At 38.4% G+C, this 18,583-nt stretch overlaps 1 protein-coding gene across 4 annotated transcripts; it reads right to left on the bottom strand.

Annotated features, from left to right (window-relative positions):
- Nucleotides 1-100: 100 nt before the first annotated feature.
- On the bottom strand, nucleotides 101-18,267 carry BTBD10 (BTB domain containing 10). 4 transcript variants are annotated; one of them, XM_088525790.1, is made up of 9 exons: nucleotides 18,066-18,267; nucleotides 17,430-17,554; nucleotides 7,877-8,070; nucleotides 6,884-7,169; nucleotides 4,969-5,071; nucleotides 4,245-4,365; nucleotides 3,152-3,349; nucleotides 1,669-1,779; nucleotides 101-1,217 (listed from the first exon to the last, which is right to left on the bottom strand). In XM_088525790.1, the coding sequence occupies exons 2-9, from the start codon at nucleotides 17,528-17,530 to the stop codon at nucleotides 907-909; spliced, it is 1,425 nt and encodes a 474-aa protein (XP_088381916.1). In that variant the 5' UTR covers nucleotides 17,531-17,554; nucleotides 18,066-18,267; the 3' UTR covers nucleotides 101-906. The 4 variants fall into 4 exon arrangements, with proteins under 4 accessions (XP_088381916.1, XP_088381914.1, XP_010210112.1 ...); XM_088525788.1 differs by having other exon boundaries at nucleotides 17,430-17,559; XM_010211810.2 differs by having other exon boundaries at nucleotides 17,430-17,588.
- Between the last annotated feature and the right edge of the window lie 316 nt (nucleotides 18,268-18,583).

Below are 18,583 nucleotides of genomic sequence, written 5' to 3' on the forward strand. Positions count from 1 at the left end.
ATAACAATCTAAGTGTTCTCCAACCACCATAAGAAAAGCAAAGCAGCTACTTTCAAAATTCATCATATTCTTAATCTTATTCACAGATACTTCAAACTAATTAAAATAATGGAAATTTTATTTGAATGAAAAACTTGTTTACAATCATTAATAAATGAAGAATGTACCTCTTGTATCTTCCTATTTCATGACACTTATGAAAAATTTAGTAAATAAATATTTGTGAACAGATTAAGGTAAGGCAAATTTTAAGATAAAGCCCCTATCCATTGTTCACAACTTTTGAACATGGCTCACGCTGCAAACAAGTGAAAAAATTCACTGAAGAACTTTGAGTTTAACAAGATGTTAAATGGGTCATTGAATCATGTCCTCAATCCAAAAACCCAGTAATAGTATTTTTGTGCTCAACCATATACAATAACTTTAAAAGGGTCGATCTAGTCAGAGCAAAACTATTTACAGTTAACACTTTTGATAGAAGCACTTTGTTAGTATTGTGCAATACATTATAAAAAATGGCTTGAAATTCCATTTATCAACCATTTATAAAGTGCTACTATCAGTTCCAATCTGCATTCTAGCCCACGTGTAACAATATCAAATGCACACTAGCCACAAACACCCTCTGCTTCTGATGGGCTTAGGGTGAGGACAGTCCAGCATACAAACAACCAATGTCACAAACCTATTGGTAAACAAATACATGTATGTAACTGTAACCGCAGGATGCTCTTCTCTGTACTCTTAGAAAACAATCAGATACTCCCTTTGGTCTTTTAAAAGGTCCATACTGCAATATCCTAAACACTGTTACACAATGGAGAAGACTGGAATTGCAGTGTAGTATGAGTCGAGTACAGAGTCATTTTAAGTAGCATGCTTTAGTTTTAATACAAGGCTACATCAGAGTGCTGGGTTCTGTCCCTCAGTATCCATCTCACTGTTACTAGGTGGAGGATGAATAGGCAGAATATCCAACTCATCTACTTGGGGGGTAGGATGCATTACCACAAGCTGGTCCTGGGGTATATCTGCTGCTGCTGCTGCCAAATTTGTAATAGATTTGCTTTTCACACACTGAAAGTCAACATGCCGACTCTTTCCTTCCTCCTTCTCCCAAGACATCCGAATAAATGGCCTTTGGACATAGTTGTAAATCACCTCTGGCCTTCCACCTGGGCGCTTCTTCACTTTCTCTTTGTACGTAGGGTAACCTAAGAAACATCAGATAATAGCAAAAGTTAACCTCTCCTGTACCCTTCTTTTACAGAAAAGCAATGTGTGAAGGCGTGGTGAGGATTAGTGCTTGCCACCATCAGCACCCTGAATGGAGCCAGGCACCACTGTGCTCTATTCAGTCTTAGCTGAAGGAGGCAAATCCAGTGTCAAACGTTTTGACTACCAGCTGAAATACAAAGAAAGAGGTTACAAGCTCATTGAGAATGAAGATGCTTTTAGCCTATAGCTTAGTGAGAAACATCTTGTACACCAGCCACAAGCCTGAAAGTTCCAGTGGGACTAGTTGTCTCCTGGGTGCCATTCATATCATCTAGCCTCATTATGATGGTATCAATCCAGCTTTCTTTAGCTTGGAAGCTAATCATAAAACAGGGAAGTGAAACAGAGCCTTTTCCAAAGTCAATTTATAAGCAAAGTTCTTCGTACCTTCAATGCCCAGTCGGATCTTCTTGAGCCCCCTTTCCTTCAGGACCGATTTGGCCACATCTCGATTCTCAATGTATTTGAAGAATCTATACAACTTTGTGCTGTAAATAACTAAAAATACATTTTAATGAGAAAAATTGTATTCAAAGGTTAAACTTCTAGTCTTACACAGAAAGATCTTATGATCATGTTTATAGTGTTTCGCTTTAATCAAGTATTTTTTATACAAAGATGGACTGACTTAAGAACCTTTCCATATCTAAGACAGAAGTCAGAGAAATGGCTGAAGGCCCTGGGAAGCTGGGCGGCTGCACAGGGCGGGGTGTTTTTGTTGTTGTTTTTTGTTTGTTTGTTTTTGTATTTTTTTTCCAAACAGTCTCGTCTGCTTTGTACACTTACTTAGATTTTTGAACAATTTAGAATGTAACAGAACACTTCACAGAGCAAACCATGTGAAATACCCCTAACTCAGCCACACACACACACACACACACACAGAGCTCAACAACCTCCCCAGCAGCAATTCAGAGGCCTCTCCATTCTGCCTGCCACTACATAAGAGATATCTGAGTTCTGGATAAATCAGTTTCAGAAACTCCAGGCACATGAAGCAGAACAAGAGGGAGTCCAATAAAATTAGTTTATATATAGCATTTGAAAGGAAGGAATGTGGGCTATTAATCTTGTATGAAAAGTATTAAAAAGGCAAGTATGTGCCTGGCTAATTACAGAGGGCATGAGGAATTTTTAAGTCACACTTGAGACACGAAGGGCTGAGAAACCTGAGCCAGCTGTGTTACTATGTTAAAAGAGCCATTTGTATTTGCACCTACTCTCCCCTCAGAGGAGATGCTGCATAACTGTAGGTTAGGATCTTCCAAAAGTCTAGCAGAACTTCCCCATCCATGAAACTTATTTTAAGAGGATTTTAAGCTACTGTACAAGGGGCATCTTGAGCTCCCATTTGACACCTCAAAATCCTAAAATTCAAGTTTTCACGTTGGAGAGACATTTCTAGCTACAAGGACAATGTACATGCAGAGAAGGGCTCTCCATTAACAGGTGCTTTAACCCATCTACAGAGCAAAGCTGCTACTTCCAAAACACGAGCAGAAGCTCACTTGGTGTTTCAAAACACTAGTTGCTCCCCATGGTACAACAAACAAGACTCCAATCCAGCTTTTCTTGTCAAGCTCTTTCTGAACTTATTTCTTTTCTCTCCTCTGCCATTGACTAACAATGCCTTAAAAAAAAAAAAAAAAAAAAAAAAAGATTAATTCCTCCTTCTGACCTAAACTTGAAGGTAACATGTGCTTACATGAAGCAAAATGTTATGCAACCTTCCAAAACTAAGTGTTTGTGAAGCAAGAGGGCTGTCATAAGGACTTTACTAACAGTGCTCGTGAATGAGCTAAAGCAGTTTGTCTACTACCACCATCTTTGCTACAGTGTGACTCAGTAAAAACTACCAAAACAACCTTACTTTGTGAATATTCCTCTCCCATTTGCGGGGGATATTCTTCATCCCAGTCCACCACATCATCATCTGTCAGCACAACAATATGGCATTCTCGTTCACCACTTTGAGCACTGGCTACCATTAATGGGAGAATCATTTCTTCCAGGTAGAACTCAAATTGTTTGCGAGCACCATCATTTGACAACTCATGCATGAGAGCACCTGAAACACAGGTTAGACACGTAAGCACATTTGAAAATTTAGTAAAGAAATGAAAGCAAAAGAACATAGGAGTTCTGGTTTTCTATTATTTACTGCGGCTGACTGAAAATACATTTTAGTTTGTTTACATAAGATCAGAAATTTTTCAGATGTTTACCAGAATCACCTCAGCAGTTCAGACTGATAGGGCTGTCCTGTAAGTGCTAGAATTCTCTTGAGCAGACAGTGCAGTGCTTCCAGGAGCACTGAGTAGATCTCCTGAGTGTTTTACCACTGTTAAACATTTGGTAACTGCATGCAAGACTCTCTCAAGCTTCCTAAAGGAAAGCAGCAGCTTAAAAACAGAGAGACCTTCAGTATGAGCTGCCAAAGCCTCCTGCAAAGGACAAAGTGCATGGAGAGCGTGACTCAGCACTACGAGGCGACAGCACATCACAGCCCCCCGGGCAGAGGACGCGCCGGTCGCTGCACGGAGCTCACGGCTGGAATTGCACAGACCGCCTTGCTAGGCGGGCACTGCACTGGCCTGCGCAAAGTCACGACACAACAGGATCTAAGACACAGGCCAGGTCAGTTCAAAATTTCAGCAAGTCTTCGGCTGTGTTCAGGGAACAAAAGTGTTGGAAAGATGCTAACCACTTGGAAGTGATGTACCAACACAGCTGTACTTTTGCTAGCAATATAACTTAATTTTCTTAGCAAAGAGTAGAATAAATTATCCTCTCCCTCCTCTGCAAAAACACTGTTTAGTGTTAATGATACTACAAATACATCAATAGATTTTAAGTATTCCTCAGAGCTGAGTACAGCAGAAAAACGCATGTTCCCTCTGTTTCATTTCATTATCTCAAATACTGTATCATTCTCGTACTTCAAAAAAAAAATCCATACTTACTGAGGTCTCTGCATTTAATAGTACTATATTCAAAGGAGATACAGAGATAGTCGCACGCTTCTCTCAGCTCAGGAATAGATATCCCATCAGGGCAGCGTATCACTCCAGTCTTGTAGTAATCCTGTAGCAATGCCATAAACAAGAAGCTCAATGCACTCGGGAATATTCACTGACAAACAATTGAACATTTATAAGGCTCTCCACAGTCATCCCCCAGCCAACTTTAACAGCAGGCAAAACGCATGTTAAACTTTGTGAATATTACTGTCTTCAACAGTGATCCAATTTCCAATATAGCTGCTTTTGGAGCAGTTCCAGTTAAAACTCCAGTTAAAATTACTATTTAAATGACAACTATTAGTATCGAACATTTTTCTGCATGTGTATTATCTTTTATCTATACACCATCCATTTTTTTTTGGTATTCTGGTTCTGTCAAAGTAGTATAACACCTCTATATCTTTCTGCATATGGAATGTGTAAGGGGACAGGCTGAAATTCACAATATTCTGCGGTTTCATTTCACACATACTTAGGACTGTTTTCATACTATGCTCTTTTTTCTACCCCTTCGAAGAACAGTATTTCTGTTCTTCTGTTATCCACCCACAAAGTTCATATATGAACGTATGGTTAAATCAAGAGGTTACACTTTTTTTATATTCACGGTATTTGATCTAATGGGACTTCCCCGTGCCTTTTTCCCCTGCCTATCAAAACTCACCAGAATGGCACGAAACACAGTAGACCCAATTCCTTCAGCAACTTCATACTCTCCTTTTTCATTAGGACGTGTAAAGTTGTGTTCTCTGCCTGATCCAAACATCCTATTCAAGAAAATCATTTAATTAGAATTCTTTTTTTTTTTCTCAGCTGAGAAGTAAAATGTCAGTAGTAGTTTGGGAATGGCAGAGAGAAGAAAGAAAAGTTTATCCTCTCTCATACATATGCATAGTGTTCAGTTTATGTCCACCAACCTAACACCACTAGGAAACAGAAAGGAGGTAACACAACTGAGAAAAGATTAGTTTTATTATTTAACCCGCAGCCACCAATATTATCTGATCAAAGCAAGAGATAGACCAAGCCATTTCCCACTCAGAACACACGTTTGGCACTTGCGTGGTAGATGCAACACAAAGTTTCTGTTGTTAAATTCTGATTATTTAAAAATATCTGAGGCGATTTTGAGAAACAAAGTATTCAAATAGATAGAACTCATCTAAATTTAATTTAGTTAAAAATTAGTTAATTCCAAAGTTAAAATATCATTCTGATAGAAGATGCCCATAAGTAACTATAGCATGTATAGCCTATTTCTTCCAGTTAGGATGCATGGAAATTTAGTCTAAGGAAGAATCACAGATTTAACTTAAACTTTTCTTTGTGTCTCAGCTATACCCTATGCTTTCAAAATATTGCCATCTACTCTTTACAATTCACTTTATAAATCTACCCAACGGCAAAACTTTGCTTTCATATACACCACTCAAAGAAATATACAGTGGGAGTACTGTGCACATTTACAGTGGAGAACAAATTCACTTTTTCCACTTGCTGATTTGACATGAATTTTCTGTCCAATTTCTAAGCCAAGAAAGAATATTTAATGAAAGTGGCAGTCCAATAAGGCAAGGCAAAGGCTTAAGGCAAAAAATACATCCTTAATAATAGCTACTCTTACTCCCTAGTACGTGCTAGTTACGCAGTTCTTGCTCAGTGTCCTGTGAATTGTCACTGCAGGAGAGTGGGTTTATAAATAACTTGCATTTTAGAGCAATATTTCCATATTTTTATTAACCTATTTTTGAATTAGCAGAAGATAAAATAAGGTTGTACCTCAGACCAATCCCTGAGGGCAGAATAGCTCAGCAACACAAAGAAATCTAGTGCATTACCCAGCACCTCTTACTCTAAGGGCGAACATGAAAAAGGTGACTATTTCACCACAAAGCTTCACACTGATATAAGATCTCTTGTACTGGATATTTACTTGTGGACATGTGTGCATATATTATATGAAGCCCTGATATCAAGAATTTCATTGTATTATTGATTTCTTCTCTTTATCTCCTTTTACCATTTTGTTCTTCTGCAAGTTCTGCAAGTAAACAAGCAAGGAAAATATAAATTCTTTTCTAACAAGGAAGCCTGTTAAATATATTGCTCTCCAGAGCTTCCACAGAGTATTACTTTCCCCTCTGTGAACTTTCATTCAATTTTGAATGCGAAGTCTCTTTGCCAAGAGACAGTGACTGCTGCACTGTAGCAACAATATCCACTTGACATGCTCTTGTTCAAAAGGGATTTCAGAAAACAACTCTGCTGAGCCTGAATGTTGTTATGGTAGCCCATTATACAAAATTAAGAAGCTCCCTCAAGGTTCTCCTCTTTGCTATTTTGAAATACACCAGCTATATTCACTGCTCTGAAGAATGCATGGGGCAGACAATACAGAAGCAATGCTCACAAAGACAAAAGGAAATGAATATATCATGAATATACCTAGGTAAAAGATACCGGCATCTCTGCCAAACAGAGAACTTTTATCTGATTTTTACCTTAAACATCTTTACAAAATGGTAATATTCAATGTTAACAGTTCTTCTACAATTAAAGATTAAGAGAAAGACACAAACCTGCCCAACATTGTGTTAGGCTGTGCTGTGAAGATAGAAGGATCTACAACAAATCGAGTGTTGTCCACTATAAGCGTTACTCGTTCCGACGTTCTTATGTTCCGAGCTCCCTCTTTTCCATTTTCATATACAAATACCATTTCCCCACCAGCCTTGCAGCTCCCATCTGAGCTCGACTGGCTACTGTTTCTGCTGCTGTTCCCCATGCTCACAGTGGAACCATTCGGGGAAATCTTCTGGGGACGAGGGCTGCTTGGTCGAGATGAACTGTGATCCTTCTCTCGATCTTGTTGGGGAGGAAATGAAGGGGGAAAAATGTTAAACAAAATTAAGATCTGCATGAATTCTATGCAACTTGTTTCTCTGAAGAAGCAACATGGCAATTTCATAAGTCAAAGACAAACTCAACTAAAGATGCTAATAATAACAATTTTTAAAACCTACAGAAATAACAATTGTCTATACAGGATATCCCCAAATGTCTACTACTTAGACAAAGGCATCTTGCCTTGCCAAAGCCATTAGAAGAATAATTTAGAATTCCATTTTGGAAAAGCAGCTCAGCATAATTCAGGAGCTATGCATCAAAGTTTCTGTGCTTAGTGCTGTAGTTCAAAGTAACTGCCAGTTCTTTTTTTTTTTTTTTTTTTTTTAAATTAAACAGAGTTTCTTGATCTGCATTTCTACATATGTAAAACCTATCAAGCAAGGAAAAATATCCAGTCAATCTGTTCTCAGAAGAATTAAATTGCTCTTGTGATTTGAATGAAATAAGAACATCATATAATAATGTCCACAGACTGCAGACTGAAGAAAAAAAAAAAAAAAAAAAAAGATAACCTATCAAAAAAGGTTTGACCTACCCGATCAGGGGGCACACAGTAGAAGTCTGTATGCTGTACCACCACCAGAAGGAATATTGTTTTGCTTTATTCTTTTAACAAAACAGTAACTGGGTTTTTAATCCTGAAAGGCTCTACACTCCGAACTCACCAGAGTGATACTGTCTTGTCGGCGAAGTAACATTCCTGATGCACGGAGTGAGCTGAGATTCTGCTCTTTCGTGGGATGAGTCACGAGATCTGTCACTTGATCTGCGTCTGTCCCTTGATCTTTCGTGTCCACCACTAGCACCATGAAGGCTCATTTTTGTACAGTCTAGTCCCTTAGCAATACGAGATGAGGTACTAAAAAGAGAAATAAGAGTTGAGCATTTCAAAGTGCCATGAACATAGTACATTTAAATTTAAAAGGCATTTACAATTTATTCTCCATGCACATGTTTTGAACATGAACATTATCCACCTACATTATCGTTGCTTTGTTTATGTTTATATTAACAAACATGAAAAATGATTTGGAACATTAAATAGACAGATAGCAAAAAATACCTGTTTATTTCTGTGTGATCTACAAAAACATTGCTTAAGCAGCCTTCCCACAAAACTGAACTCGCAGAAATCCCTTTCAGCATCAGTGAGCCAAACACAACTGATTTTATTTTGATTATTATTGTGACATTTTGATTCTTAATGTGACATTAAGAGACATTAAGTGTCCTAATCAAACCAACAAATTAAAAGCTAAGGGTCTTTTTTTTTTTTTTTACTCTCCAGTAAAACCTGTTTTAGAAAAGCATTCTCAGATTATAGACTTCCAGTACTCACTTGGCTTTTATTGCAACTTGCCCTTTAAAAAGGAGGTCAGCCTTAAGCTAGTTAATGCATTGAGACACATCGGCCTGTGCATTCCTTTTTTAATCTCCAGTTCCTCTTAGAAGAGTCAATACTAAGAGATCACAACCCAGACAGCAAACATATCAGCTACACCATTAAAACTAAGACCTACAGCACTGTCAGTAACAAGCAGGACATTTGTTCTAATTCAGCAGAATTTACTGCAACAACTTTAAGCTATTTTAGACTAAGTCATGTTATATTTTGTTAATTAAGACCCTGGTTTTATTTTGTAATTAATTATTAAACCTACCAAAAAGACATCTTAGTTCAAGGTCCAGCATTTTCAGAAAGTGAAAATTAAACACCAACTTCAAAAGGTATAATAAATAATTTGGGCAAAAATACATACATCTAACTTATACTATTCATAACAGATGTATGAGGATGGACACATCTGTCTCCTTGCATCCCCATGCAATTCCTACATCAGGTTTTGTTACTTGCCTTTTGAGTACAGGCATGATGACACTCCTCATTTACAAGGTAGAAGTTTATCTAAAGCACTTTTTAAAAACCTTAAGTACTGGATTACTGAGACAGACGCGTGGACACCTACAAGATCCATCAGGTACAGGAGGATCATTACTTCCCACTTATTTGTGACCAAGAAACAGGGCCACAAAGACCCACTTGCTTATGGCTTGTGAACTCAACAACTCGCCCAAGAGACCTCGGAAAGGTCAGCTAGGAATGCTGCGCAAATCAAGAGCACAAAGAGGTTGCAATAATGGCCTAGCTAGGAACAGTACAGCAAAACTTAAGAGCATGAACTGTACAAGCAAGTTGCAAAGAATGTCCTCTTTCTACTTCTCTTAGAAGGAAAAAAAATAATCAAGGCTACTCTAAAAAGTGAAAATCTAGCCTGACATGTTTTAGCTTCATTCTTTCAGCTTCAAGTATCTGTGATTGATACAAGAAGGGAAGTTTAAATTAGGACAAAAGGCTACTACAAATCTTATGATATAGTTTAGCTTGGTGCTCACATTAGCACAAAATGGCTACTAGGACACAAAGAATAAGAAATGTACCTCTCGGCTTTGCGAGCAATGGAAGAAGCTCACAACTGCTAAAGCAGAAGTCTGGTGCAGAGAGAATCCACTGCAATACCATTTCCTGCCAAGCTGAAAGTATGCTGCAATAAGATATGCATCTTCTACTGGTGAAGGCAGCCATCTTCTACTTGTGAAGGTCTACTGAATAAGGTAAAACAACTGCAAGCCCCACCCATGGCTGGAAATGCCCAGATGTGCAGTCCAAGAATAAACCAGTCTTGTTAGAGGCAATAGGGTACTCCACAGTGTTATTTTGAATGTATAAAGATACGGTTAATATGTCTCCTTACTTGTTCTGCTTCTCTGTCAAAGAGATACGCTCTGTGTTGTGAAAAATAAACTTACAGATATTTGGCAGACTGAGATTCTCAAACTTCCTTTTCATGAACATCAACAATTTAGAAGAAGATCTGATCTTTCCTTACACATATACAAATGCATACAGAAGATAACCATTTTAATAGGTATGAAGTGTGCCCACAAACTAGAGGAAGTGATGATTTGCAGCCTATGATTAGCACTTGCACCCAAAGTTTGAACCCTGCTTACAGATAATAATCATCCATCATCTGTACATCATTCAGTGTCCTCAGAGAGATGATACTAACAGCGAAACTTAACAAAGTCACAAACTTAAAAACATACAAACAAACAAAAAAACCCTATCTCATCTGCTCTTAACAGCTTTACAAATGTACCTCATGGTATAGCCACCCCACAAGGAAGGGGCCAGAGGAGTACTTGAAAAATATATGCAGCAGTCTGGAGACAAGTCATCTCAGCAAGCCCTGCTAAAGCCACATGCTCAGACCTTTGTCCAGGAAGCATTTTCCACCGTATCAAACTTATGATTCCCTATTTCACAATAGCCAAAGCACTCTAGTTTCTTTAGAAAAAGAAAATATACTAAGAAATAAAACAAACAAACAAACAAAAAACTCAGCAAGGATTTGCAAACATATCACATATTTTGGCGGGCAAACACAAATTACCCTTTAATGGGGAAGAACACAATTAAAATGCAATTCTTAATACCAGAAAACTATCTGAGGTCCCATTACCTTCTCAGCAATGATTCAGAGCCTGCACTGAAGGAGGGGGAGCCCTGATTAATAACCTCTTCACAGGAGCAGAGAAAAACAGGTGCTACAGGAAGCTGCACTGACTCAGCTGGTAGGAGCCTCCCTCCTTAGTCATTTTGGAAGAGACACCAGGTGTGTTCAGCTCTTAATGTTGCAGCTACTTTTTCCCCCACTACTGGCACTGGATACTTTTCCCTTGCGAGGTTCAGGGGACAAGCAAGGTGGAGGACGAGGGAACATGGGAACACACCTTTGGAACTTGTCCCGTTCCAATTACAGAAGACAACTATAACTAAAAAGAGTTCAAAAATGGAAAAAAAATACATATAAAAAAAGGAGATGGGATCTAGCATGCCAGAAGAATCATTTGCTGAATTTAGCCTGCAATACTTCACTTTGAAAACTGTGCTACTGAGCTAGTGTGTAAATTGGTCTGAAAAAGGAGCCTCAATCCTACACCTGTGGCCAGTACAAAACAGCACTTAGATTGCACTGCAAAGAGGCTTTAGAAAAAGTTTAAAGTGTTCAGAGAAAAAGACAACACTGAAAATACTAAGTGAATTTTACTTTTGAAAGAGATACTTGTGCACGGAGGACGTTGAAAGAACTGCAGAAATCTTTTGCATTACACCACTAATCTAAGCCTTGTTATGAGTCTTTTAATTTCACTCGTTAATAGGTTATACCAAAATATTCACTCCCTCTCCTAAAATCATTAAAGCAAAACTATGGCAAAGTTATTAACAAAGACTCTGCAGTACATTTTGTTTATTGAGGCTTAACTTGGTCCAAAATAGGATTTAAATACAAAACGATCCAAAACCACGTGGACAAGCCAAACCGGGAGCTCCGCAGTTCGGGCAACACAGCTCAGCTCCACAGCGGACAGCAGCCCCTTTGCAAACCAGCGAAAGCACCAGCAAACACCAGGGCTCCCCAGACCTTACAAAGACCAGGTAACACGGAAGGTTTTTTTCAAGCAGCAGCAAACTGATGGTAGGAGTGCCAGGAAGCCACGGCTCCTCCATGGCCCCCAGCCATCACACTGTACGATCCGCAACTTCAGCCTGCAGCAAGCAAGGACACTCTCAGCATGCTGCACTGCCTCAAGCCTCTGAGAAAGTCCTTATAGCTTCCGATCTCTAACTCATTCTAAAAAGAAGTATTTCCAGTTTGGAGCTTCGACTATTTCCCCGTTGAGGACTAGCAGCTATAAACTGCACTGGGGAAGGTATCAGCAATGTCAGAGACGCAAAGAAAAATTCTTCTCCTGGGAGCTTAACATAATGTTTATTTTACAACTGAAAAAGGGGAAAAAAAATAAATCCACACACTAACTTCCTTATTCTTGCTTTATCCTCTGCTTTCCTATAGAAAAAATGAATATTGCTATATTTAGACAATCCCCATAAATTCTACGTATTCTTCTTCCTGGCTCCAAAGGAATACTGGGACGCTAATACTGCAGCCTTGCAAAAAAAAAAAAAAAAAAAAAAAAATTTAGGGTCAGTAAGTGACCCTCCTCAATTGTTGCTAAAGAAAACTCTCTTTTTTGCAACAGGAAAAAAGAAACATTTTCTTTAAAAGCAGCTGTCACACAAACAAAGCCAAATAAGCTCAAAGCTTTATTTAGGCAAAATAGCTTAGTATAAAGTAAAGGAGGAAAAGAGGACCATCAAAATGGCAGGTTTGTCATACTGGCATGCTTTGTATTTCTGCAGCAAGGCAAGAGGCTTTCTAAAGAAAAAAAAAAGGAAAAAAAAAAGCCTGTTAGAGCAATTTAATGATGCTTTTGAATCATCTGTTGAGATGATCCTCTTTGTCTTGATACATAACAACATATTGCTCTGAATATATTACTAATGATTAAAAGAAGTCATTAAACTGAATTAATTCTGCCACCAAAACAAATGTCATGCATTCCAACTTAGAGTTCATATGCATCTTACTTAGCATTGCCAATAAACATACTGTTTTATAAAACAGCCTCCTATTTGCACAGAATTATAGTGGTAAACCAAAATATTTATTGCCAGGAAAAAAAAAAAAAAGAATAGCACACACACCATAAAACCTTAACTAAAAGCTCAGCAAAGAAATGCTAACCAAGACATTCACTCATTTTCCCCCTTCTACCTTCTAAACTTTTATTAACCAACTCACATACGAACTTAGACTTTTTCCTAGGATGCTTGCATTCACATAATCAATACACATGTATAAAACAAATATAGAGCCTTAAAGCTATACACTAAGTCACAGCAACATTTCTGTGAGGCTTAAATAAATAAATAACCAGCTCCATTCTGCTCCTGCTGCTATGACTTAACACAATGACAGCGCTCAAGTCCCTCTTCCTCCCCCTGAAGCTAGCTCTTTGTCCGCAGACATTTCCCCTGCTCAGGACACACAAAGGACAGCACTTCTCCTTGCACTCTTCTCCCAAAGGCTGTTAGCAGATACGCACCTTCCTCTGGTATCTGGCAGGGAAGAAACACAAAAGCATGGAAATAATTTTGAAATCAGAGCACAAGGGAATTCTGTTCCTTGCAAGAAGGCAGCTTTGGAAGCCAGATCAGCATCTTTTGGCATTACTTAAGTTCAGCATATTTGATATTTCCATCATCTCATCAGTAGCTCACTGCACCATTAGCCAGGCTTACTTCCTCCTCTATCATCTTCCCCCTCAAGGATAAGAGGATTGCAGCTACGCCGTCCATTAAGTGTTCAAAGACGCAAGCCCCTCTAGGTATTAATTCAATTCCTTCTCTCTCAGTCACTGACTCAGCCATGCGTAGTGCAGTCCTGACGTCTGACCCCGCAGCCCCCGCGAGCCGGAATCGCACTTGCCATTCGCCCATCTCTAGGCAGCCATTGGGTCCCGCGCATGACAGGCAGGGAGAGGAGCGCTCGAGAGGAGAGCTCCTCACTCTGCTGCCAAGTGCCATCTGCGCAGCTATTTTGGGTCCTGCCAGCTCGGCACGCTCCAGCACGCAAACGCTACAGCCCGAAGGATATTGCTGTGCTCCCTTGTCACACACCTCCTTAGCTTTTATGGGCATTTGCATCCAGGTGAGTTGCAGGGGACACGTGATCTGTTACTGCAAAGCCTCCCAGAATCAGTATTTAACATGAATTCACCTTTTGCTAAGTTCATACGTGTGTACGGAAATACCCTTTTAAGAACACGACTGAGCAGCCTCCATTTTTGGGCTAGAAACATCCCTTTTCCAGCAAACCTATGCCAGACAAAAGCAAGCACAACTTTAGAGGAAAACTACACTTTGTGACAGTCTAAATGCAGCTCACAGCTCCTGATATCTCGCATCCTCACACTAATAGGTCAAACGCTTGATAACAAGTCAAGCTTGCTGAGCACAAACAGAGCAAAAGCCACATCACAATTACTGCTTGTATCAGGATAAGCTCCTCTAAGGGTTGCGCACGCACACACACACACGCTTTGGAGAAGGTCAAATAAGTCTTACACTACAGCATTTTTAAGCAGTTCTTTTGGGAATGCCTATGGGCTGTTTAAAGAGGTCACACTGCATTGGAGGAAGAGTTGAAAAGCAGGTTAGGCATCATCATAAATAAAAATCAAGATGTGAGAAGCAGTAGAGTGAAAAAGAAAATATGATGAAAGTTGAAGGATTTAGGGGAGGAATAAGTTCAGAATATAAAGAAGTCATCAAGAGAAGAAAGTGACTTTTGCTGAGAGAGGCAGGAGAGCAACAGCATTCAGACTGAGGAGCCAGCTCCTAACATACTGCAGGAGAATTTCTGCTCACACCATTTCAGCTATCTGAGACAGTGAATTTAACTCTGGTTTTAAGATTTTGTGCGGGCTCCCACGACCCTCCCTCCCCCTGCAGCAGAAAAGCTATCAGAGTCTTTACATGCCATTTGTTCCCGAATTACCCAAACGAAAGTATGATAGAAAAGCCACCTGCATCAAACTGAGCAAAAACCAAGGAAACTATCAGTGAGACTACAGAACAGACATGGAAGAATCCAGGACAAATTATAAGAAAGAGGTAAATTTAAGCCAATATTCTCCATCACAGCTTCTGAGAAAGCACTTCGTGTATCAGAATTAGAATGAAAGTCTTCCAACAACACCAAACTACAGCACTATAGAGGAAGCTTCCTACTCATAGGAAGCTAAGAAGCAATGAAAAATTAAACAACAGAGACTATTTCCTTGAACCTTAGTCATTGTCTAGTCAACATTTGATTCCCCAGAGTTGCCTTCTGTCTTAATCAGGTACTTAAATAAAAAGCACCCCAATGACTTCCGTAACAGCTCAGACAAACATGGCCGTGACTGCATCATTAATTACAGTTAGCTTTAAGATTATAAAATTTCATCCTATCAGACTCTTCAGATTCGTGGCGGGGGAGGGAGGAGGGTTATTCAGATTATAGTTTTGGTTCTCATTTTCTGCACCTCTCCCTTCCCTTCATTCAGAGCTCTGTTACATTGTCTGTCTCCAGACACTGAGAAAAAAAGAGGAGAGAAAACAACAATACAACTTGCCAGAAGTTTTGAAAGTTGGGACTGATACCCTCAAAACTAGAGAAACAGATTTAGTACTAAACCATATAACTTTTTAATACAACACAGACCTTCACTTCTGTTGAGAAAAAAATGTCAGTTAAGTCATAAGCAATATTAATATGCCCCTACTCAGCCATCCCAAAACAAATCATTTGGTTTAAATTTTTGAATAAAATATAGTTTTCCAATAACATTATTCTTTGAAGTACTGAAGTATCTTAAAGGTACAATATTTTTCCCTTGATTTCATTACTCTACTATGACCTCAAACTATCAGCTGGCTTCTCATTCAAAAAGCTTTCCAAAAATGCATCTACATTACTTTACATTTAAATACATAATTACAACTACATTTAAAATAAATAAATCAGATGTCAGCTTGAGTACTAACATACCTCCATAAAATCATGGAACATTGGAAACATAGGTTGTGTGTTGCTAGAAATTCATCTGATTTTGCTTATACATGCCTTATTCCAAAGGCATGTATCCTTACGCTGCCATGTGTGAGTCTGTGTTTTGAAGCAATCAACCCTAGCCCATCTTTCCAACGGGCACAGGATACAGACTTTCTCCACTCCTATCTGAATCAAATAATCTTTTAGAAAGCCACACAGCTTTTTCTTTAAATATTTCCCCAAAATAGATAACGCATCACAAATCTCACATGGTAAGACACGTGCAATGATTTTCTAGATGAGATTTATTTAGTTTCAGCTTCCAGCTATTATGTTTTGTTGCAGCTTTGCCTACTGACTAAAGATCATCATATTGCTGTTTCCCACACAGATCTTTACAGCCTGATCAAATCACCACTTAACCTTTGAATTTTTCATGTCTCACAAGATATTTAAGAACCCTCATATATTTTCAGTCATTTTTAATTAAATTGTTCCTTGAGCTGCTGATACCATATTAAAGATACCCGATTGCTTGAACCCAGTTTATAAGTTACTCAGATCACATGTGATTAATGAATCCTTTTTGTTTAGCACTCCAATCATGAGTCATCAGCATCAGTTTTAGCTTCTCTTCCAGATCACCAGGCATGGGAAGCTGCACAGGATCAGGGATGAACTACCTGAACTAGGCTCAGTAATGAAGCAACCATTCGCAATTACTCTTTGTGCTCCAACAGTGAAGAGTCCTCGGCTCACACACTTTGTCCTGTTACTTCTAGATTGTTCATTACTGCTACTGCACCACAAAAAACCCTAAGACGCTGACATCTTCATATCAAGATTGACCATACAAAGTTTACTCCATAAGAATATATTCATCAGTGGTGGGAGCTCCCTTGTCAATCCTATATTAACCATGCTATTTACTTAGTGTAAAGGTAACATCACAAATAAGCCTGTAATTACACAGGTGCCTCTGAAAGCCTTCTGATTCTCAGCAAAGATTCAAGTATAATGACAGGAAAAAAAAAATCGCAATATTAATCATCCACAAAAAGCTTTAGGCAACACTTAGTCTGGTTTAGTTGCCTCCACACAATAAAAACATCAGAATTTAGAAGCTGTTGTTGAATATGCTCCTTGGTTTCCTACCTGTGTACAGGTGAGAAAATATAAATCACTAACTTTTCACTATCTAACGGAAATATTTTTAGTTATATTTAGCGTTTGTAAAAGACCACGGTACTTGAAAAATGTACTCCTATTTTGATGTTTTCCGTCTTTCCAGCAACAGGTTTTCTCATGGTCATTTGCTAGGTAACTAACTACTTTGTTTAGCTCATCTTTTGTTTGTTGAAAATTCATAGTCAATTTCTTGATGTCTTCAAACCAAACATTTAGGAAACATTCTCACAGCATGGGAAGCAAGGGGAAAGCAGCATCTGACACATAGCTTTAGAAAGAAAGTGCCCTAAAGAGTCATAACTTGCACGTAAGGAAAAAGTTGCATATATTTTAAGTACACTGTTTAGCAAAGATTAGGAAGGCTAATAAGTAAGGTTAGAAAATATCTTTTAAACCAATTAACTAGCGTTGCTTTTGACAAGAACTATAAAGTTTATGACAGGACTTGCCACAACCAAATACAGTAGTACTTAGAATGGATTTTTGTTGTAGTGTTGAGATGCAATAGATGGTATGTAGCACCTACCTTGAATGTTTACAAAGTTTACGAGGTCTATTATGCAATTTCCGATCCCAATTCTCTGGATCGCTGGAGTTACTGTCATAAGGATGAGGCCGTCCTGCCATTCCACTGTAAGCTTCCTCACACTACTGCTCTGAAAAGTACACATGCAGCACTCACAACCTACATTGAGAGAGCAGCGTTGACCTTTAAATCATGCCATACAAAAAGGAAAAATAAATAAATAAATAAATAAATAAATAAAGATGGGTGCAAAATTTAAAATTATTGTGGTTAGTGTGATTAAAAAGAAAAAGAGTTACATAAAATCATAAAATAAGATATTCTGAAGCACAACTTCTAAATTACACCACACAATCAATCTACCCATTTTGCTGATAGCTGCACTAAAAAAAAAAAAAAAGTGTTATAAGAAACACAGTTCAATACATTTTGGCAAACAATTTCAATTTTGCCATAATTAACTCCACAGACCAATTGTTTTCTCCAAACAGAGAACTCACAAATTATACAATGCAGGACAAACAACATAATTCGAGGAATTAAGACACAAGACCAACTGTAGAAAGACCAACACAATTTTATAGTTTCAATGACTGCCCAATAGGAAAAACAAAGTTAAGATTAACAAAGTTATACCCGATTTCTTATTCCAAGAGAGGCTCAATAGCTGTCCTTAGAAACACTGAATCCAGTTCAGTTCAGTTCCACTGGATTCTGTAGAATAGGCAGAAGTACTTCATTAAAAAACAAAAGCACTAACATTATAAGCCTACCCTTGATTAGGCTAGGAACCAGCATTAAGTTAAACTCGCACTAAAATTCATTTATACATAAGATAATATATAGCTTTCAGAGCAACAAACAATCCTTAAAAAAAAAAATCATTAAATCGCACATTGAAATGACACTGCTGTCAAAACAGCTGTGTAGCTTGGAATGACCTGATTATAAAACAGAGAGGTAGCCATGGCAAGTGAATAGCTGATGACTCCAAAGAAACTGGGAAATTTAGGAAAAATAAGTGAAAGAAAGCCTACTATGTTTCTCCAGGATTTTAAGCTAAACAATTTGCAAATGCCATTTTCTCTCTCTGCCCCTTAGAGTTAGCATGTCTCCATTACATTCTACAGGACTTATCCTTATTAAAAAAATAG

This window comes from Tinamus guttatus, unplaced genomic scaffold (assembly GCF_059628265.1).
Source record: "Tinamus guttatus ecotype Peru unplaced genomic scaffold, ASM5962826v1 Tinamus_guttatus_pri_ptg000240l, whole genome shotgun sequence".
Taxonomy (NCBI): Eukaryota; Metazoa; Chordata; class Aves; order Tinamiformes; family Tinamidae; genus Tinamus; species Tinamus guttatus.

Excerpts from the sequence above, each read along its gene's own strand:
- BTBD10 (XM_010211809.2), bottom strand. The coding sequence starts at position 13,348 with ATGCCAAAAGATGCTGATCTGGCTTCCAAAGCTGCCTTCTTGCAAGGA. Across the intron at positions 5,072-6,883 it reads CCTAACACAATGTTGGGCAG|GATGTTTGGATCAGGCAGAG; the intron begins GTTTGTGTCTTT and ends TTTCTTGAATAG. Across the intron at positions 3,350-4,244 it reads TATTAAATGCAGAGACCTCA|GTGCTCTCATGCATGAGTTG; the intron begins GTAAGTATGGAT and ends CCTGTGTTTCAG.